At 37.7% G+C, this 22955-nt stretch overlaps 1 protein-coding gene across 4 annotated transcripts in view; it reads left to right on the top strand.

Moving 5' to 3' along the window:
- LOC103987912 (uncharacterized) overlaps window positions 1-22955 on the top strand; it is a 36872-nt gene that overhangs the window by 2061 nt on the left and 11856 nt on the right. For all 4 annotated transcript variants that reach the window (XR_671929.3, XR_010514253.1, XR_010514254.1 and 1 more), the window contains exons 2-14: window positions 5-164; window positions 4314-4406; window positions 4490-4601; window positions 4700-4862; window positions 7418-7592; window positions 7865-7984; window positions 8083-8652; window positions 8739-9344; window positions 10172-10240; window positions 12898-13014; window positions 13086-13331; window positions 22119-22166; window positions 22261-22401. Coding sequence is in view for 1 of the 4 variants with exons in the window: in XM_009406376.3 (XP_009404651.2) it covers window positions 5-164; window positions 4314-4406; window positions 4490-4601; window positions 4700-4862; window positions 7418-7592; window positions 7865-7984; window positions 8083-8652; window positions 8739-9344; window positions 10172-10240; window positions 12898-13014; window positions 13086-13331; window positions 22119-22166; window positions 22261-22401 (2620 nt within the window). In the remaining 3 variants the exon portion in view is untranslated. The remainder of the gene's footprint in view (window positions 1-4; window positions 165-4313; window positions 4407-4489; window positions 4602-4699; window positions 4863-7417; window positions 7593-7864; window positions 7985-8082; window positions 8653-8738; window positions 9345-10171; window positions 10241-12897; window positions 13015-13085; window positions 13332-22118; window positions 22167-22260; window positions 22402-22955) is intronic.

Raw genomic sequence — 22955 nt, forward strand, 5'->3', positions numbered from 1 at the left:
GTAGGATGATTGGTGACATTGGATCCAAGCATATAGAATTGCTGCCGGAGATGGTTCCTTGTCTAATAGCTTTTTTAAAGGATGAAACTCCGGCTGTCGCTCGTCAAGCAATTACAACGGGGACCTCTCTGTTTGGATATGTGTTAGAAAAGCTTGTAATTCAGGTTAGTTTGATGCATTTAACTTAAATTTACAGATGGATGAGTTCTCTTTAAGTTGTCAATGACATACTGTTATGTTTTATCTCTGTTTATGGGTTTTGATGATTTGATCTCCATGTATAGTTACTGGTTTAGATGGCTTTTTTCTAGGTTCTTCTGTATATTTAATATTTACTTTAAATTGCCACAAGTGAACGGTTATATACTAGAATTATTAGCGGTCAATTGCAATGACTTAAGCGCTGGGAGAACTTTTAAATCTCTGAATTTTGAGAAAGAAGGCAGCAAATTATTGACCTATTGTGTAACAATTGTGTCATATATTAGTTTGCCCACCATATGTGGGCATAAGTAACATTCACCAGTAGTATCTTCTCTTCTATGTTCGTGGTATATATGCCATGTTAGATATCATGAATGCATGGTGTTCTGTTGACCATGCAAAAGAAATATGAGTAAGTTTGGAATATGTGTAATGGGCCATGTGAGTGTCAAATTTGGTAGCCAATTCAAAGTGTTGAGATTGATCCCACTTAGTTAGCTTTTCCAAATCTTGTTGCATTTGAGGTTCAAAAGTCTACACAAATATTGAGGTGAGGTCTTCACTCGGAATTCCAACTTGGAATCTTGAGATGTGGGTAGCGTTGTAGATTCTTGAGTTGAGTTCCTTGGGGAACTATTCAAGCAGCCTTGCCGACTTGAGTGAATGGTTTGGCTCCCGAACCGGTCTTTGGACTCCCTACAAAACATGTTCTGCGGGTGTGCTCGTCAAAACCCCTCCGACGTTCAAGTTGGAAAATGCCCGAGGTAGGGGCTGAAGATCGAGAAGGTCCAAGTAAGAATTGAAGTGCTAAAGAGAGCATACTGTACTTCGAGAGACCCTTATTCATAGTCCGGAGATCCTAGCTATAAGTGCTAGATAATTATTTTTTGAATCAACATGATAAGCCTTGTTGGCTTTTCTTATTATTTTGTGGCTGACTGGGTTCCGTACGTTGAGTGTTGATTGGTTGAAAAATATTCGTCATATCATAGATATGACTATGATCATTGATTTAACATATAATAGAATCAACAAAATCAACAAGTGATGCTGGAATCATAATCCGCATTCTTCCTAGGCATATCGTATAGACCTGCACTACCGGAGAGACTAATGCGATGCTGGAATCATAATCCGGACACTTCCTAAACCTTTCTTCGAACCTGTCTTTTAAGTGGTCAAGGCTGTATGTCGATCATTCTAACGAAAACATCTCCCTGATCCGATTTCGAATAGCTTTTCTACCTCTGCAAGCTCTGTCAGGTAACCTGCTTATTCGAATGAATAGATTCCCTTTCTACCTTCCATGAGCTTACAGGTCTGTCGAAGGGGGGTCAACTTAGCTTTGTATTCTTTGCGGGCTAGCAGAAAGGGATGGGAGCCTCTCAATCACAGCTTAAGGCTTAGAAAGGGATGTCAGCCTCTCTCAATCACAGCTTCAGGCTTGCGGATTCTTTTCTCTCTATCTCTCTCCTCCGGGTGCATTGGAATAGCATTATCTGACAGGTGGGTGACTGACCTTAGTCTCGTTCCCTTCTCTTTCACCATGAGATGTGAATACAATTGGATGCCAACAATCTTGAGAAAAGGCACTCCTCATGTCAATACACAAGGGTGCCATGAAGAATAAGATAGCCATTTACTGGTTTTGATACCATATCCACTGTGACAAAGGTCATAGCAGGGAAAAACACTTCATTCACAGCCAGGAAAGAAGGCTTAAGGGACGTTCCTGATTCCTTGACCTATGCTTCGATTGACCTCTATGCTTTGTTGGCCTTGGAAGTTGGAACTATATTCCTCTTTTTTGATTGACCAGCGGGATTCCTAGGTTTTGTCATCGCCTTGCCGGCACCTTCCTTCCCTGAGCTCTCCTCCTCTACCACCTTTCTATATGCCATTAGGCGAAGTCAGTCTGTCTGCGCAATCCGCAATCATAAATATCTATAACAATAAACTATATCTCAAAAAGTCTAACATAAAGAAATTAGCTAGCAAACAAATAATATTGGAAATATAGTAACGTTAGGCCATAATATCCCAACTATTATGTCATAAGCGTTAGGCCATAACCATTTTCTCTTCGTGGATCTTTTGAGGGAAGGGGATAATATATCCATGCTCAATAAGATTTGACAAAGTTCTATGTTGGTTTCAATTGCATTATGTAACCCTTCTTTTTTATGCTCATGGTCAATGATGAAAAATTATACGACCTGATCCGATGGAATAACTAACTCACTAACTTCATTGATCGAAACTGAACAACTGTCCGAAAGTGCTTGAGTCCAAGCTAGTGGTAGTATTCCTATCACATCATTATTAGCAAATTCAAATCTTTTGCCTACTTCTTGATGTGAGACTAAACTTGTGGTCATTATGATCTATCCCATTTTAGGGCTTGACAAACTTTTCAAGCTCGAATATGACCCAAAATTAAAACTGCATGCAAGGTCGAGTTATAAAAGTAAGGAATGACTGGTAATTTGTGGCAAAAAAAATTGTTGTTCCTGGTAAAAACCTTGAGAGTATGTGTTACTACTTACAATACCTGATGGGATATTAATGGCATACTACAAAAAGTGTGAATTGTTTTGTTGTATGTGTCGCTTAGCATAGTCAAGTTATAAAAGCAAGAGGACTGCATGACCAGACAAGCATATTCTAGTTCTTGGCTGATAGACAAAATTAGCTCAAATTATGATTAGGTGATAGTAGCCTTTAGTTTAAAATAATAAGCGCTAGATAAACCGTTGAGTTCTGCTGGAGCTGAAGTATAAGGTGGTAGTATTTAAAAAAAAAGGTGGTGGTAGTATTAGAAGGTTGCTGAAGTTGAAGTTGCCTGGAAAAAAGATACTTCCATATGGTGATGTGATGTTAAACTACTTTCTACATTTGAGGTGGTAGTTCTCCGTTATGAAGGGAGGGAAGAATAACAAATGAGCCAGCTGAAATATACAAGAAGAATGTTGATACATTCACCTCTTTGTTTTGGGATCTTATTTCTCAAGTTTAAGTTAAAGTTGGTGATTGCTTCATTCGAGTTATGCCTGATTTTTATTCTATTTTGTTCTTAAATCTTGAGAGTGACATAACATGTTCGAGAATGCTATTTTTGTATGTTTTGGGAAAAATAAGTTCATTTGCTTTTTTTTGAAAGCCTGTTTTGCTTTGAAAATTTTATAGAAATGAAAGGTTGTTATGAGTGCCCTACCTGGGCTGGGTTTTAAATAGTGTGTGACATGTAATATCCTGAGTGTGCATTAGTTGCAAGAAACCCCTCCTTTTTGTTGAACACGAAGCTTGTTCCTGTTTTGAGACCTGAAGATAATAACAGAGTGTTGTTTTTTTTCTTTTGATCATGGAAAAACTGAATGCTTTTATTCAGCATCAAGTATGATGTTAAAGGGCATTCTCTTCTTCTTCTTAATAAACATATATTGATGATTATTAAACTAGAATTTTCATGTTCATCCATGGTTGACTACAGTCACATAATTGTCATGGTGATCTTATCATGTTGGCATATCTTGTTCATTTATTTGACTCGTAGTTTTTTTTTTTATAAGTATTTGACTCGTAGTTGATGAGTATGAAAGTGAGACCGTCAAAATATTGTTGTGCAGAAGCGTCCTAGAACATATGTATCAAAATATTGTATTTCAAATATTGGTTATTTCTACTAAATTGCCATCACATTTGTTGAAATATATGACAACGACATAAATAGTAAAGAAAACATGGGTAAAACAGTTGTGCTCAACTAAGGTTGATTCTAGAGATTCTTCTTTGTCGTATATGTTTAAGAACATAAGTGTTTGGCAGCTGATGGAGGAGCAGAAATGGTAAACACAATGTTGGAGAGGAAGCTGCACCACTTCTTGCATACATAATTTTTACTAACAACCGGGCAGAACTGATTCATATCTTGTATTACTTCTGAAATTGGTGTCTTCGTGTACTAGTGAATGTTGTATGCCGTTACTATCAATACATGTAGAAATGTGAAGGCAATGACAACAAAATTAACAGTCAAGTAAGATAGTGTTTCTTGATTAAATTATTGAAAATGAGGATTACAGATGATTGTTTGTTGTTTTTTGGTTTAGGGTTTATACTCTAGTGAAATAGATGACTCCACTAAATCATCTTGGGCATGGATGCTAAAGTTCAAAGATGCAGTACTCCATATTGCTGTCCAGGTATTTTTTATGTTATTCTCTTGGTGCTTTAGATTAATTTGAGATGCTTTGCTACCATTCTGATAGAATATTTTCTCACCTAGTCTGGAAGTGATGGAGTTAGGTTGCTTGCTGTGAAATTTGTTGAGACATTGGTTCTTCTTTATACACCAGATCCTTACATTTCCGCAGATCCACCTCAAGAACCTGTGTATGGTAATTATGAACTTCTAAATTCAGAAAAGAAATAATATCATATTTTGACTACCCATTTTACTGCCAAAATAATGAAATGTTCATTGTACTTATTACAGGGCTAGGTTTCAATATTTCATGGCTAAGGGGTGGTCATCCTTCGCTTAATGTTGGAGAGCTAGCCATGGAAGCCAGTCAGAGCTTGGGATTATTACTTGATCATTTGCGGTCCCCACAAGTGAAATCACTCAGTAACTCAATAATTATTGTGCTAATCAAAAGGTTAGTTTTCCTTGCCTTACCTCACATTTGATAATGGCCATTCATGTAGTCTTTGGACTGAGCAAGAGCATTCTTACCTTCCTCTGCATTTGGAAGGGTGGTGTTGGAACACCTCTCATTTTCTTATAACTTGTTGAAACAGTCATGCATAGGAGCAAAAGTGCAATTGATTTATCATATACCCATTTGGATATGTTTACTTTAGATTAGTTCTTTTACAGAATTTGTTTATTGCTTCTTTTTTTTCCTTCCTGTAAACATCTTTGATAGACAAAGAGCATCATGCCTTGTGTTAGAAGTTTATCCTTTTGATATAGTACATGGGAGGCATATAACAAGAAATATTCAACTTGAGACATTTTAGTTTATAATAGGCTAATAATTTTGGACTTTGAAATCAATTAGCCATGAAGTACAAATGTCTTTTCCTTATATTTTTTATGGGGAATATTTTGTCATGTGCAAGGTTTTAAATACCGGATGTACCACTTTGTATGAGTTGGTATTTTTTGATCTGATAGGGAACTGGCATGGACTGGGAAAGTTGTCCGCTATAGCCTGATATTTACTAGTTTGATAGGGAGCTGTGCATGGGCTGAGCAATTTGCTCGGTCCAATCGAAACCTGTAATTTTTTCAAAATTTCCTTTCTGGCTGAAAACTGTTGTTGATGGCCTCGACAACCTTTTCTCTTGTTCTTTTTCTTTTCTCATTTTCTTCCCATTTTCCTGTCTCTTCCCTCCACCTTGTAGCCTTGACTGTTGCTGCTCCCATCTAACTGTTGTTACTGTCACCGCACCTTCTCCCCCTCATATAGCCACCCGCCATCTCATTTGGTACATTTTTCTTCTCCTCATCTTCCTTCTCTCCTCCTCCTCCTCCATTGCCACCACCTCCCTCCCTCCTCCTCCTCCTCGTCCTCCTCCACCACCATTGTTTCTCCTCCTCGACTGGACTCATGGTCGGCATGGTCGGTATGCCCCACCATACTGGAACCATACTCGATTCAACCAGGGACTAGTATAGGTTTCGGACTAAAAATTTAAACCTTGAACATATTACTCATTTATTATCGTTTGTGGAACCTTTATGCAATCGGTTTTTTTGGTCATCGTTGTTTTCACATCAGTAGTTTTTGTCATTTAAATACATATCATTGTGATATCTGTTGTCATCTGTTTTAACGATTATGATGAAAAAGTAAAAAACAATGTTTGTTTTTGGCTGATAACTGTCAGTTTAGGTGTCATTGAATTCAATTCAAGGTATAAATTATCATGATTTAGAATTGAACGTTACACCTGTTTTACATCTCGCAAATAGAAAATGTGTAACACTAGCTCCTTTTATTTCTGTGGCCATCCCAATGTATGATGATAGGACCCTTCCAAGAACTGTTATGACTTCCATTGTCATGTTATAGTGGCTATTGTTTCAGATACTATATGCATCTTTATTGACATCGTACTTCTTCCGGAAGTATCTTTTCGTTGGAACGGATTGTCTTAGCATGGGCACTGCCCAGCTGGGGCATGATATGTATGATCCAATAGATGCCACTGGTTGAGTGCCCACTTGTACGCCCAAATTCTTGTTCTTACACGTAAAAAGAGTTCGTCCATGCTTTTATAATATCAGTACCAGTTAATATAATCAATTATTTATCATTGACATCTTAGCCAAGTAGACTTGCATAGTCAATGCAAAAATTTATTGATTTACACCAACTAAAGAAAAAATTTCTTGTTGGAAACTATTGTATGGCCTGTTACATGATTTCTTGCTTGTTTCTCTGTCAAGGGGAACATCCTCCGACACTATTTACTTGGGGTGTTTTAGTTGTAACTTGTCATAAGGCATGGAGTGCTCCTATATATATATATATATATATATATATATATATATATATAAAATAAAAGATCCATGCTTTCTTTGGGCATTGATGGAAGCAGCTATGTAGAAGATTTGATATTGCAGGACTTGTTGTTTTATATGGTCATGCCTCTGATCCTTGCTAATTGCCACCTGTCTGGTTTTGGTATCTTGTTTAGGAAGATTAATTAAATGATTGGAACCGGGATATCTGATGACCTTCCAGCTCATGAAATAGCTTCAGTTATTACAGTCTGATAAAGTAGCTTCACACATATTGTACAAGTGTGTAGTACATTTATGAAGTTTATGACTATATTCACATCTATTCTAGTTTGTTAAACACAATCCTTTTTTGACGATAATTGATGACAATGCATATTGTCAGACTGGTTTATGTTTGTATTCTGTAATGCTCTCTTATTCCTGCCTCTATTGGTGATAACACAAAAGTTGCATGTTGTAACATCTTCTTGGAATGATAGGTGCTAATTTGTCATTTTAGTTTCAGGTAATTCTGTATAACATCAATCTGTGCTTTTTCTATATTCTACCTGATATCATTTTCTTGATGAATTCTTGTTTGCACTGTGATATATAGTGGTTCGTTTTTGTTTAAATTGCATATGCTACAAAGTACTTGAAACCTACCATTTCCTTGGCTGGCTCGATGTTTTCTACCAGTCTCTCAGCTATTGCGACGAAAAGGCCTTCCTTCTATGGACGCATATTACCAGTTTTACTCGGCTTGGATCCGGCTATTTCAATTGTGAAAGGGGTGGAAGTCCCAGGTGCACACCATGCCCTAAAAACTGCCTTTGTGGCATGTTTGGAATGTACACACTCAAGTGCTGAACCGGTAACTCTTTCTGTTAACTCTCATGATGTTCATATAAATAATGTTGATTGCAATTTATTTTAAAATGTTGAAATGATATGTCTATTTTATATATTATATTGTTCATGGTTGTTATCTTGTCAGAGATTGTTTTTACATGTAGGAGAACCTACAAGCAATAATTATCATATCTAATACTTCTGTTGTTTTACAGATTTTTTTGAGATATATTGTGTAAAACTATTTGAACTTTGAGAATGCTCTGAAGTGTATGTTGTTTTTTCTGTCTGCAGTGGCGTGCCCGCTTGGTGGAAGCTCTGAAAGCTATTAATGATAGTGAGTTGTCAGGCCAGGCAACTAATAAGAATTCTGGAGGTGTTTCTATAAGCAATGAAGAGTCATTACCCCTAAAGGTAAGCCTATCTTCCGATTTGGCAACTAAGATGTAGGTCTGTGGACTAGTTGATACGTCTCTGTTGGGCCTTTTTGAAATGGATTATATCAATTGCAGGATGATAATTCATCAATGCAAGCATGTGATGAGGCAAGTAGTGATCTTGTGCGTAAGAGGCCTGTAGCTGAATTGAACAATGATTTGCTGCAAGATGATTGTCTTTCTGTTAAACGAATAAGACATTCAACTCATACAGTTCAGGATCTGCCAAATGAACCACTTCAGGTGGCTGCTGATCAGGAATCAAATAGTGTCCCTGTGGTTGGTTCTGTGTCTTCTAGGGATAAGAGCTCTGGACCTGTGCAGCAACTTGTTGCTATGTTTGGTGCCTTGGTTGCGCAAGGCGAAAAAGCTGCTGGTTCACTGGAGATTCTTATTTCGAGTATCTCCTCTGACTTGCTTGCAGAAGTAGTTATGGCTAATATGCAACATCTCCCTCCAACATGTCCTAAGACTGACAAAGATGATGTGGCCTCGGAAACGGGTTATCCTTCTTGCTTAGCTAGCAGTGTCTTGCCATCTATACAGTCGTCACCACTCATTTCAGATATTCATTCATTGTCAAGTTTGAGTCCTCTTCTAGCGTCACTACTTAATATACAACCTTCAATGTCTCATGATGTTGCTGTAAGTTTCTGTGTTTTTCTTTCAAAGTATGCAATTCATTATGGAGTTGTGATTTAAGGTTATCCCATTTTGCCTTCCAATTGCAGAAATCCCATCAGAGCAGCGAGGAAAAAGTAATGGATACAGTAGAGACAACTTTACTATCCTCTAGTGGAGGTGATGGTGGTGCAATGATGCCTGTTACTTTGCCTGCTTCAGTTTCACCATTTCCAGTTGTTACTGAAAATGGCAGTTCAGCCGTTTCATTGTCTCTAAATTCGGCAACAGAGGAGAGAGTAATACCTGGTGTTGATTCAACCAGTTCTATTGATGAAATCCAAGAATCACTTGATGCTTCTCATTCTTCGAACCCTGAAGTGAATGATTCTAGTCAAGATCATGCCACAAGTTTGGGCAGTTTAGTGCCTTCTAATGTTTTGTCAACTTGTTCCATGGCAACTGATGTTTCAGAAACCCAGAGTACCGGAGTAGGTATTTTTGATACTAGTCAGGCATCTTCTGCAGCTTCTCTTGTCACTTCATGCCAGTATGTCCTACCAAAGATGATGATTCTTGATGTTAATCTAACCGATGAAGCTAAGGATCAACTTCAAAAAGTGGCATTTGTTCGCATACTTGATGCTTATAAGCAAGTAGCAATTTCTGGTGGGTTAGATGCTCGCTGTTCGTTGCTTGCTCATTTGGGGATTGAGGTATATACCCTCGTGCTTAAAAGCGATGTGATTCCTGTAAACATCTTAGAATATGAGTATTTAAAGAAAGGTTTACTTGTTCTCTGGCAGAATTGCTGCCTGGTTTCTTATTCCTTTGCTATTTGATCATTATGCAGTATAAATTGGACGCTTTTGAATTTGACATTTGTTGGATCTTTGAAGGTGAAGAAGATGCAAAAGTTAGAATGTAGTTCTACGAAGTATGGTTGCTTTTGTTTATTAACATCAACATATTCCTTCGGACTTCTATTGGGGTCTTTGAAGGCAATGATGCATATATAAAAAATGCAGTTTTAATAAATATGGTTGTTATTATATATACAGATTGGCATATTGCTGCAGATACTTTTACAATGTCCTTCCCTATCCTTTCAGTTGTCAGTTGGAGCTTTAATATCATTTATTTCGAATCTATGTTTCTCTGATACTGTTGATTGAAACTGTATGGTTGATGAAGTTTTCTTATTCTCTTTATTTGCAATTGTTGTTTTGTCTTGAGTGGTGGAAATGAGTGCTTCTTTGCTTGATTTAATCTGTTCTATGGTTCAAATCACTTATACGTGTGCATATACAGAAACATGCATAAATGCATGATGCGTAGATGTATGCTTATGAATATACATGTTGCTTCTCCTCTTTCTGGTTTCTCTATCGTAGTTTAGGCATAAGTTATTTAATTTCTTTTTTTTTTGTTCTCCTCTTTGGTTACTGTCATGACATGTACCATTTTCCTATTCTTATTCTTTTGGTGAAATCAATTCCTTTAGCGGTCAACATATTTAATGAATTATCCATTTCTCCTGTAGTTCCCGCTGGAGCTAGATTCTTGGGGGCTTTTGCAAAAACATGTTCTGTCTGATTATATGGACCATGAGGTAATTACCAGATTGTCTGCATTATCTTTGATTTCTTGAAAATGTCTTTGAATAAATAATCTTCTCTTCTTTCTTAAACTAGGCAATGATTACAATTTTTTTTTCTTTTATCATTCTGTTTACTCAGGCTGTTCTTGTGTATGTTTTACTATACATTTTAATAAATAAATATTTATATACTTCTATCTTGCTAATCATTAATTCTTGTAGAATTTTAGCCTGATCAAGTCCATTTGAGTATTTGACAGTTGAGCTTGATCTGCAACCTAGTTGTGATTCTGAAAGTTTTATAGGTGATGCATCAAAAGCACTATGTTGTAATCCCTTTTTTGATTAAGTCATTATGTGATTCCTGCCTAAATGACTCTGTTACTTATAGGATGTCACCCCACATAGTTGCAGAAATAGATAATTGACTATGGTATTAATATATTGCCAGAAAACCAGAAAACCAATTTAAAATTGGAAATTAAAATAAAAAGTGCTGGTTAACCAAAATGGTCAATTTTGTTTCTGGATCAGTGATTTAAAAAGCGCTAGGCGTCAAAAAGCGCTAAGGTCCAAAAATGCCCAAGGCGTTAGGCGCTCGCCTGAGTGAAGTGAGGAGCTAAAATATAAAAATATAAAATATAATTAATAAATATAATTATTTAAATTTTTAAATAAAATATGTTATTAAATTAATCTAATAAATACAAATATTATTACTAGTATACAGTTAACAGTATACAGTATACTGTTAACAGTATACTATCGAAAGAGAAGAGTGTAAGGGAACAGTTGGAAGATCGAGGGTGTTGACTGGGAAGAGTAGGAGCGGCAGCTGCGACTGCGAGCGACTACAGTGGCAGCGGCAGCAGCGAGCAACAGCAGCGACAGCGGGAGCGAAAGTGGCGAGTGGAGATAGTGGCATCGGTAGCAGCGAGAGCGAGAGCGGCAACAGTGGGAGCGACAGCGGTAGCAGCGAGCAGCGGCAACGAGAGTGGCGAGCGGTGACAGCAGTAGCGACAGCGAGTAGTGGCGGCAATAGCGTGAACGACGAGCAGGGTTAGGGTTGGAGACCGAATCATACCTCAAATGCTGGTTCGGTCGCCTGGTTTAACCCAAGCGCTCGCCCGAAGCGCTCTGCGCCTAGGCTCGGGCGAGAACCCAGGTGGCGCCTCTTTGAAGCATGCCGCTTGGAAATGAAGCGAGGTGCTCGGGCCTCGTCTCGCCTCTCCCGAGCGCCTATTGAAATCACTGTTCTGGATCATTAGTATTTTGTTTAGGTTATCTGATTTGGTGACAATTTAATTACCAAGCTGTCCAAACCGTGTATTTGATTAGCTCAATCGGTCAATGACCAGTCCAAACTAAAAAAGATACATACATATTATATGCAACAGCATACACTTGATCATATATCTGGCTTTTTGTATGGATATCTGCTCTCTCTTGTTGTGATCATATTGTATATACATTTGTTTGCTTATTTTCTGAAGATTTTTTGGATAATTGACATGCCTAAGTTGACAAGTTTGTTAATTTGCAATTTGTACAAAAATATGCACACATCTTTGATTAACTGATAAATTGCACAAACTGGTGAGCTGGTGTTGAGTATTCCATGGATACTATCCGAAGCATGGAAGCTCATAGGAAGAAAAAATTGAAAATTGTGCAATTATTCCATATGGATACTAGGCTAATAAATCATAAAATATCTTCTTAATAATATTGTCAAGAGCTTAAGGAGTGTTGGATTGTTCAGAAATTACAGAACATTTAAACAACAATTATACAGTTGTCCAAGACTAGAATTAAAGTTTCAGTTTGATTCTGATGTTTGTTTGGCGGCTGAACCAGTCAAGTGTTGGTACTGCCTGTGTACAAAGTGTTGGTATGGTTCAGCACTGGTCCATATTGTGTGGAGTCACTGGACCACGACAAGCACAGAAAGATAGATAGATAGACAGAGAAATAGAGAGCTACACATTTTGAAAGGTGTACTGTAGTGGTATGGCGGTGGGGCAGAAAGAGAGGCAGATGAGGACAACTGTAGTGGTATGGCAGAGTGGAAGCAGTGGTGGAGGGAGTTAGAGCTGATTGGAAGGAGTAGGAGTGGCAATGTAGGTCGGCAGCGGCACGAGACAGCAACAGCGGCATGGGACAACAACAGCCAGCATGGAAGAACGGCAGTGGAGAGGTTGGGAAGGGTGGGGGTTCTTTTCAATTATGAAACTTCTAATATTTGTTTTAGATCAGGCGTGTGTATATATGTATAATATTAGTCAGGGATGGCAGAAGATTGAGTAAATATAATCTTGTTCTATTTGTTGATTTTTGTAGTTCTTTCAGGTTTAGGGTTTAAGCTTGGAACTTATGGCGTTGTTGTTGTTGTAATTCTTTCAGGTTACATAATTGATTTGTTAATTCGATTTCTTATTCGATAAAAGAGATTTAAATGTAGTGACCTTTTTTCTTAATATATTAATTTTCTTTTTATTTGATTTTTTATTTTGAGTTTAAATTAGTTCTTTAATTGCAGGAAGTCTTATAAGTTGACTTATTATCGAACATTTTTTCTGCATGACATTGATTTAATAAAGGCTTCTACATATCTTCCATTTATTGTTCCTGAAATCCGGTTTCCTAACTCACGAATTCAATGTTATCAGGGACACGAGTTGACTTTGCGTATCCTATACAGGTTATATCGGGAAACGGAGCAGGATCAAGACTTTCTTTCATCAAGGACTGCTATATCAATTTATGAAACATTTCTTTTGGCCGTGGTATGTTTTGATCCTTCTTGTATTTGATATTTATCTGATTTTTCCTGCATAACCTTGCTATTGCTTTTTAGGCTGAATCCCTTCGAGATACCTTCCCTGCCACAGATAAATCACTAGGCAGATTGCTTGCTGAAGTGCCTTACTTGTCGGAGGGAGTGTTGAAACTGTTGGAGGGTTTGTGCTGTCCTGACAGAAGTGAGAAACATGAAAAGGACTTTCAAAATGGTGACCGAGTTACTCAAGGCCTGAGTGCTGTTTGGAATCTAATTTTGCTTAGACCTTCCAGTCGAGCTAGATGTCTCCTTATTGCTTTACAGGTATTGGCTTTTCATTTGCATTACCTCTGAAATTTCATGTTCTATCTTTGTGATCTCTTGTATTAAGAGTTGTTTTTTGTCTAGCAATTCTTGTTATTCTGATTGGCCTTCTGTATTTGTTTGTTTTTTTGTTCTTTTGTGTTCGGCATATTTTCTTCTAGGCTAGCTGACGACAAAGGATTTTGTGGGTCCAAAGAAAAATTTTGAACTCAATATAATGTGAATTAGCAGAATTGGTCTTGTGAAAATTTCAAGGTTTGTAATTTCATACCGTACGAGTATCGAGCTTAGCTTGCTACGGTATGGTATGGTACGAGTATATCGAACGGTATATTATGGCGTATGGTTCAGTGTGTGTGTGTGTGTGTATATATATATATAAATATAAAATATGAAAAAGGTTAAAAAATAAAAAAAGAGGCGACGTTGTCGTCTCGTTTCTTCTCCCTGCGAGGATGATGAGAAGTCGCCGACGACACCGAGGCCTTGTCACCTCAGACGAGGAGGAGGTGGCATCTCATCTGTGGCGTCCTGCTAGGGAGGGCGGTGACAGATCGGGATCGTCGAGTGAGAGCAGCGCCGGATCTCCAGGTTCTCCCTTTTCTTCTCCCTCTTCTTCCTTCTCCCTCGGCTAATACTGCCCGGTAGCGGGCAGTGACAGTCAAAATTGACCGTCATTGATCGATTTTGTGTGGTAACGGGGTTGAAACAGCCCCAATCGATGGTACCGCCCGTTACGGGCGATGTCATTCAAAATTAAAATCCTTGGAATTTTCCTTGTTGGAGTTCTAGTGATGGTTAAAGGCACCTTGAAAATGTTTTGATTTACTATACTGATATATCTGATTTGGAAATTCTCTAGTGACTTCCAGTATAGGAATTTACTGAACAAGATAATAGAAGAAGAGAGTTTCTCATTTTTCACTTTTGTTTTTATATAGGATGAAGTACATATAGTCAAACAAGAGAAAAGAAAGAAAGGAAAGAGCTAGTTAAATAAATCTAGGTGCTAATCTAGGAAATATACAACTAGCAAATGTACACAAATAAGGTAATACAACTAGGAATGAATCAACAATCATATCCTAGTCTATCACTTCAAATAAGGTAGCATGTCAAGAATCAGATCTTGACCTATCAAATCAAATCACAATAGATTTGACAGATTTGACAGCTCTCAACACTCCCCCTCAAGCTGGTTCAAAGATATTCAACATCCCCAGCTTGCTATTTAAGTGATCAAACTACTGTTTTTGAAGCCCCTTTGTGAAAATATCTACAACTTGTTGCTTGGTAGGAACAAATGGAATGCATAACAGTTCCTCATCCAACTTCTCTTTAATAAAATGCCGATCAACCTCAATGTACTTTGTTCTATCATGATGTACTGGGTTGTGAGAGATACTAATTGCTGCCTTGTTATCTTAAATATAACTTCATTGGTTGGTTGCAAGAAATTCTAGACTCATCTTGAAGTCTTTTTACCTAAATGAGTTCACATTTTCCATGTGCGATAGCTCGAAATTCAGTCTCAGCACTACTTCTAGCTACTACATTCTGTTTTTTACTCCTCCGAGTCACTAAATTTCCTCCTATGAAAGTACAATATCCAGACGTAGATCTTCTATCATCCATCCTGTTGGACCAATCAGCTTCTGTGTCATCTTCAACATATACATCAGCCCTCTTCTAAACAGCAACCGTTTGCCTGAAGTTCGTTTGAGATATTGAAGAATTCCAACAACAACCCTCATATGTTCTTCATTAGGTGAGTGCATAAACTGACTTGCAACACCAACAATGAAGGCAATGTCTGGTCTAGTATGTGACAAAAAAATTAATTTTCGAACCAAGCATTGTTATGATCCCTTATCCATCTCACTACTTGTATTTGCACTCAGCATGTGGTTGGGATCAATAGGTGTTGCAGATGATTTGCAAACGCAACATATCGGTTTCCTTGAGTAAATCCAATGTATATTTCCTTTGTAACAATGAGATCCCCTCAGTTTTAGCCACCTCCATACCCAAGAAGTATCTTAATGATCCAAGATCTTTGATTTCAAACTCCTTGGCTAGTAAGTTTTTTAATTTTTCTTGTTCTACAAGATCGTTACCCGTCAATATAATGTCATCTACATACACAATGAGTATTGAGACATTTCCACTACTAGCATGCTCATAAAACATGGTGTGATTTGTCTAACTTTCCAGCATTCTTAACATCTAATTGTTGTAGAGGCTAATAAAAAAATGTTGCAAGAGACAACAAGACTCGAACACTGTTCATCTTTGCCATGGGTGCAAAAGTATCTTGATAATCTATCCCAAATGTTTGAGTGTATCCTTTAGCCACTAGTCTTGCTTTGTATGTCTCAATTGGCTTATCAGCTTTATATTTCACTGTGAGCACTCATTTACAAACAACAGGTCTCTTTCCTTTAGGTAAATTTATAAGTTCCCAAGTGTCATTCTTCTCCCATGCCCTCATCTCCATGAACACAACCTTTTTCCACTCGAGTACAGCTAGAACTTCAAGTATAGACTTGGGAATATTTGTATTTGACAAATTAGAAACATAGGATTTGAAAGAGGAGGACAATTTGTGATATGACACAAAATCAGAAATAGGATGAATAATATATGACCTTGTTCCTTTTCTAAGAGCAATAGGAACATCGGGATCTTGAAACTCACTAGGGTCTAGTCACAAAGAATGGTCTGGAGTACTTGAAGTTTAATGATCAATTGCACTTGGAGCTAACTCTTGGCAGACATTGTGTGGTTGTTGCCCTAAACCTTGTTGGTTATGCCTCCGTGTATAGACACGTAGCTCTGCTTGCTGTTTATCAGTCACTAAGTCTCTCCTTGCATCATATTTTATATGTTCTGACACAATAGATTGAGGTTGTAACATTGGATTGGTGGTACATGGAATAGGATGGTGGCTGAGAAGGTAAGACTGTCAAAGGAATAGATTCGGAAGGTGAATTTTCAAGAGATGTATGTATGATAGGAATGAATTCAGAAGGAGAATTCACAGGTAGGGTTATAATAGTTTCCCAAAACTTCTCTTCCATATGATTCTCCCTCTGAAGAGAAGTTTGGGAGAAATAAGTTTGATTTTAAAAAAAGGTGACATCCATACTTATATAGGAACTGTTTTGCAAGAGGATCAAAGCATTTGTATCCCTTCTAAGGTGGTGAGAAGCCTAGAAAAACATATTTTTTCGCTCGCGGATCAAGTTTGGTGCAGTTATGACCAAGGAATGCAGTTTCGAATAATACTGCCCGTACCGGTCCATCAGTTGACCGATACATGGACCGCCCGTTACTGGACAAAAAAAAAAATAAAAAAAAATAAAAAAATAAATATATATATATATATATTTATATATAAATATTTTTATAAAAGGCAGCGTGGCCCTGCGAGGGAGAAGGAAAAGGCGACGCGACGTCACCTTATATATATATAAACGAGGTGACGTCGTCGAGGCAACGCGACGTCGCCTTTTATAAAAATATTTATATAATATATATATATATATATATATATATATATATATATATATATATATATATATATATATATATATATATATATATATATATATATCGAGCGGTATATCGCTTGGTATACAGTATCGTACTGTATGAGCGAATGTCGAAACTTCGATACGGTACGATATTTCAATCCTTGGTTATGACTATGTATTTGAACAAATGCTACGCAACCAAACACCTTCGGAGGCAAATTACTAAAGATTCGGGTTTGTCGATAGGTTTGTAGGAGGATGTTTAGGGGTTTTTGTAAATGATATACTCAGGTTGGCATCCTATTGATTAAATAGGATTCAATCAGTACAGCCTCTCCCCAAAAATATTTAGAAACTCCTGTAATAAACATAATGGCTCGAGCTACCACTGATAGATGGTTGTTTTTCCTTTCAGCAATTTCATTTTGTTGGGTGTATCAACATAAGAGGTTTGATGGATAATATACCATTTTCCATTAGAAAGTTTTTAAGAATGGATTTAAAGTACTATCCTTCATTATCAGTTCTAAGGATTTGTATTTGGGCATGGAGTTGGGTGTTGACCATGTTGTAGAAGTATTGAAACACAATACTCAATGGCATTTTCAGAATCTTCTTTTGACAAATATACCCAACAAACTCTAATATGATCATAAATGAAAGTAGTGAACCACCTAGTTCCATTAGTATTTTTGACTTTTGAAGGCTCCCAAATGTTACTATGGAGTAAAAAAAAGGTTGGGACGGTTTGTTTGGCTGTGAAGGGAACATGACACAATGATGTTTGGCAAGTTGACACATTTCTCACTGAAATTGGGATTATTCTTATTCTTGAAAAGCAAAGGAAATAACTTGTTCAAGTACTTGAAACTAGGATGGCCTAATCTTTAGTGCCATAACATTATTTCATCCATATCAGAAAAGGAAGAGAAACTACCTATAGCTTGAGCTTGTCCATCCAAGGAACCATTGCCGTCAAAGTAAGAGTTTATCAACCTCTCTAGCACTGCCAATCATCCTCCCCGAGCCAATATCCTGAAACTCACAATGAGTTGGAAAGAATTTAGCCATACAATTTGAATCTTTAGTGAGTTTGCTTATGGATAAGAGATTATAGGATAGGTTGGGAACATGTAGAACTAATTTGAAAATTAGATTCTTTGAGAGAACAACAAAACCTTTTCCTGCAACTAGGGACAACAAAGATCCATCAGCAATATGAACTTAAGGTTACAGGACATGGAGTATAGGAGGAGAACATGTGAGAAAGATGGGTCATATGATCACTAGCACTCGAATCAACTATCCAAAGTGCTTGGTTAGAGGAAATATGGAGGGTAGTAGGAATATTACCTTGTTTTGAATGAGAACATGTAGGAGATGGATTTGGTTTGAGATTGACTAAGAAGTCCATACAGATGTTCTAGCTGTTCTTTACTGAACAAAGGTGACTCGAAGCCCCTTTGATTTCCTCCAACTTGAATCTCTGTGGCTGCCTACATTCCTCTAACCCCTTGGTTGCTACTCTTATTGTTTTTCTAGTTTTAACGGTTATCGTGCATTTTCCAGCATGTCTCCGTGGTGTGTTTTGGTTTCTTGCAATAATCACATCATCTCCCATCTTTTCTTTGGCGTTGGGTAGTTTTTTTAGCCTGCCAAGGCAGAGTTTTCCCCCATGTGCTTGCCATAATTTGTTTGTTTACTGCTTAGCAATTCCTGTTGGCTTTGAGCACTTCGAAGTAGGGTAAATGCTTCATCAAGATCAGGAAAAGGTTGTCTACTAAGAACATGATTACATACCCGATCAAATTCATAATTTAACCCATGGTTTGCCGTACCGAACAGTACCGCCCGGTACGGGCGGTACGTACCGGTCCGACAAACTTTCGGTACGCGGACCGCCTCTTACCGTTCCGGTACTGTAGCAGTACTGTAGCAGTACTGTAGCGCTCGGTACATCCAGGTGTACCGCTCGGTATACCGTACCGTACCGGTACCGAGCCCGGGTCGAAACGCCGGTACGGTACGGTACGGCGAACCTTGATTTAACCCCAATAAGAATTGAAATACCCTCTCCATCTCCAACAGATTTCTCAGCTTTTTAGTGTTGGTAGCTGATTCCATCTCCAGATTTTGATATAGGTCTAATTCAGCCAATAGACCTCATAGATTATTGTAGTAATTTGTGATGCTTGATGTACTTTGCTTCATCTTTTGAATTTGACTTTTGATTTGGAAAATCTTAATAAAACCTACTTTGGAGTAAGTTCTATTGACAAACATCCCAAATATCTCTAGTTGTAGATAGTGATTTAAAAAGCACTAGGTTTGGCGTAAGGTCTCAAAACGCCCGAGGTGCTAGGCACTTGCCCGAGCGGGACGAGACGCTCTGAAATATTAAATATAAAAAATATATAATATAATTAAAAAAATAATTATTTAAATAAAAAATATTAAATTAAAAAATATATTGTGAACAGTAAATTACTTAAGTTAGAGGGGGAGAAAAAATTCATTAAAATATAAAAAATATATAATATAATTAAAAATATATTTATTTAAATAAAAATATGATATTAAATTAAAAACATATAGTTAATAGTATATTGCTTAAAGTTAGAGGGGGGAGAAAAAAATTGTTCAGTAACAGAGGGAGATAGCAACTGCGGCGGAGGATTAGTTTAAGATAAGTTGTAGCAGCGTTGTGAACGACAGCAGTGGTAGCGACAGCGAGGGAAGTTGCGGACAGTAGCAATGACAGCGGGGAAAGTTGCGAATAGCAGCGGCGGCAACTCCTGAGGGTGTTCGTCGGTGGCGGAGGAACCTGTGGTCCTCTCCCTCGACAATAGAAGGAAGCGACAGTGGAGGGAAGCTATAGGGGTCGTCGGACTCGTCCGTCTATAACAGAGGAAGGCTCGGTCCGCTACGTCTGTGGCGGAGGCAGCAATAGAATGCGTCGGTGGCAGAGGCAGAAGCAGCGCTAGGTTCCTCGATGTCAGGCGGGCGTGAAGCGTGGCTTTTGAGGTAAGAAACTATGAACCGAACTAGACTTGAACCAGTTCGGTTCACTTAATTGAACTGGGCGCTCGCCAGAAGCGCCCATCGCCTGGGTTCGAGCGAGCGCCCAAGTGGCACCTCATTGAAGCGTGCCGCCTGGTCCACACGCGAGGCGTTCGGGCCTCACCTCGCCTCTCCTCGCCCGAGCGCTTTGGCGAGTGCCCAAGTGCCTATTTACATCACTGGTTGTAGGAAGAAGAAGGTATGTCTTGTTGATTTCTGGTTGCATGGAGTGAAATAGCCACGACATCACCATCGCATTCTCAATCTCCCAAGTTTCGTATGAAGCATCTTCCAAGGCTCATGCCTTTGCTGCCCCATTCACATATTTGAACTTCCTGTTACTCATTAGCGAGATCTTCATCGATTGAGACCATTTCATGAAATTTTGATAGCTTAGTTTAACGGTAGAGATCTTATGGGTATGACTCTCAAATTGATGGTAAGACTGAGTGTGGGCATGTTTAAGAAGATTAAAAATAAACTTAGGAGTTTCAGACATGGCTGGAAATAAGAAGTCACTAGAGTGGACTTTAGATAATTAAGGCCGAGAGAAAGAAACTAATTTACCGTATACCACAGACGGCAGAAAAAGAAAAACAGAACCTAATCTTGCTTGAATACCAGGAACAAGATAATATAATTGAGTTTCTCATTTCTCTCTTTTGTTTGTATATAGGATGAAGTACATATAGTCAAACAAGAGAAAAGAAAGGAAAGAGCTGCCTAAATAAATCTAGGTGCTAATCTAGTATATATAGTTATATACAACTAGCAAATGTACACAAATATGGTAATACAACTAGGAATGAATCAGCAATTATATCCTAGTCTATCACTTCAAATAAGGTAGCATGTCAAGAATCAAATCGTAGCAGATCTTGACATATCAAATCAAATCACAGCTGAATTGACAGATCTCAACATTTACTGGGGTCATGGTTTGAAAAAAAAGGGAAATTATTTCTGAGTTTATGGTATTATTAAATCATAGTTCTGGTGGTAATTTTCATATTTTAACTTGCACTTGGATTTTTGGATTATGCAACTGCATATCAGAGATTTTAATTTTTTTAGTCTGCGGGTTGGTTCACTGAAATGATTATCTATAAGAGAAGTGTTTTTATTACATCGCTATTTGTTGCTGAGTAATTTAGTGGCTAAATGATGCTTCTGGAGTATAAATTTTTTAACAAGTTTTTGAATAATCATAATTGAAAGAAAGGATAAGCTTTTGAGTAGGTGCAGCATCTATACAGTTTCATGTTGTTATAGATGATCATGAAGTGTATTCTATGCAAAGTTTTCTTGCTTCAGTTGGTGCTTAATTACTAGTTGAGTTGTCAAATATGAAACGAAAGCCCTGCAAAATCTCAAATTTCATTCTGGAAATTGTTGATGGCCACCTCTTGAATGATGAGCGCCATGCTAGAACACCAGTAAATTAGGAATAAGTGTCTTTCTATTATGTGCACTACCTCCTGGTTTAAACTGTCTAGTTTGTGCTAGTAGTAGTTATCGTAATGTTTTGTTCCTTTCTCATATGCCATCAACAGTGGAAGACAGTACCTTCTTTCTTGCTTATTTCTAATCATAATTTAATGGGCGACTGAATTATTAACAAAGGATGAATATGACCTTACATGTACTTTTTAGTTTGTTACCTAGTGTTTGGGCGCAAGGTATTCTAGTTGTGCTATTCTCTTATCAACTTTTGTTTATGGGAATCGGTTGGTGAAGTTGCTAATATCTCTGTGCGTGACTGTCATTTGACACTGCCTAATGTTTTATTTGAAGACTCAGATCACCATGTCTCTAGATATGTAGTCATTGTAGTTCTTGTGATTGAGAACATTTAATGTTCTGCCTAGATATGTAGTCATTTTATTTAATGTTCTCCCAAAATGTGGTGGCAGTTTATTATGGACAAATAGTTGCTCATATGAATTCTTTAGGTCTAAGTGAGGCATGAGCTAAGTGGTGCAAATCCAGCAAGATAACTAGAACAATCCACTACATTTATCTTTGTGATCGAGCTATATAGGTGGTAAAACAGGAATTTTCATCTCACCTGGTCTATCCATCTTTTCCCCACTCATTAGTTAGCATTAGTTTGGTTTTTTCTTGCAGTAAGTACAATCAATTTTTCCATCATTATGTCTATTTTTATTCCTTATTCTTTTTTTTCCAACAGAGTGCAGTACACTCTGCAGAAGAAGTGCGGATGAAAGCAATACGCCTGGTAATTCTTATGGGAGGTCACACCTTCTAGAAATTGGAGTTAACAATACTCTTTTCGTCTAATATAGTCTTGTTTTGTTCTTTGATACTTGTAGGTAGCAAATAAACTGTTTCCTATGCCAGGCGTATCTCAAAAAATTGAAGAATTTGCTCATGACAAACTTCACTCAATCATAGATGATGTTCCTGCAATTGAGGACATGGACACTGATGAATCAACTTCTGGATTGCAAGAGGTTTGTTTAAAAAGAATCTTGACCTTTTCACTATTCTTGACTTTTAACTAGTGCTGTGTGCTGTGGAAGTCAAGCAATTTCACTTTTGGTTCATGGATGGGGTGCAGAAAGAACTAGAGCACTACGTCAGTATCTATTTACTGATAATTCAGGATTCTCTTTTTAGTTTAGCCTTTGAATAAAAATCTTTCTGAAGAATTCAAAATAGTGCCAAATTAGGAAAAGACCATTAGGAAAATGACTCATGGTATTGGTTGATTCAGAAACACCCGATACCTACTGTTGCTATGCAATATCAACTCAGTTTTGGCTGAAATCGGTTAGATTTGGTCAATTTCGATTGGAGCGAGACGATATTGGCAACTTCTAGCCTCAGTGGAAGAGAAAAGAGGAAAATAATTCAATAGGAGAAAAGGGAAATCGTGATTGAGCTAAAATGGAAAAGAAACCTATGACTATGGTTGTGAAAAGACGGTGCGACTATTGTGTTTGTTATTTCTGTTAACTGTGCCACCTTTATTGCAATGTTTGCAATGTCTTTCGTCCACTGTCAA

The sequence above is a fragment of the Musa acuminata genome, chromosome BXJ1-6 (assembly GCF_036884655.1).
Source record: "Musa acuminata AAA Group cultivar baxijiao chromosome BXJ1-6, Cavendish_Baxijiao_AAA, whole genome shotgun sequence".
Classification (NCBI taxonomy): Eukaryota; Viridiplantae; Streptophyta; class Magnoliopsida; order Zingiberales; family Musaceae; genus Musa; species Musa acuminata.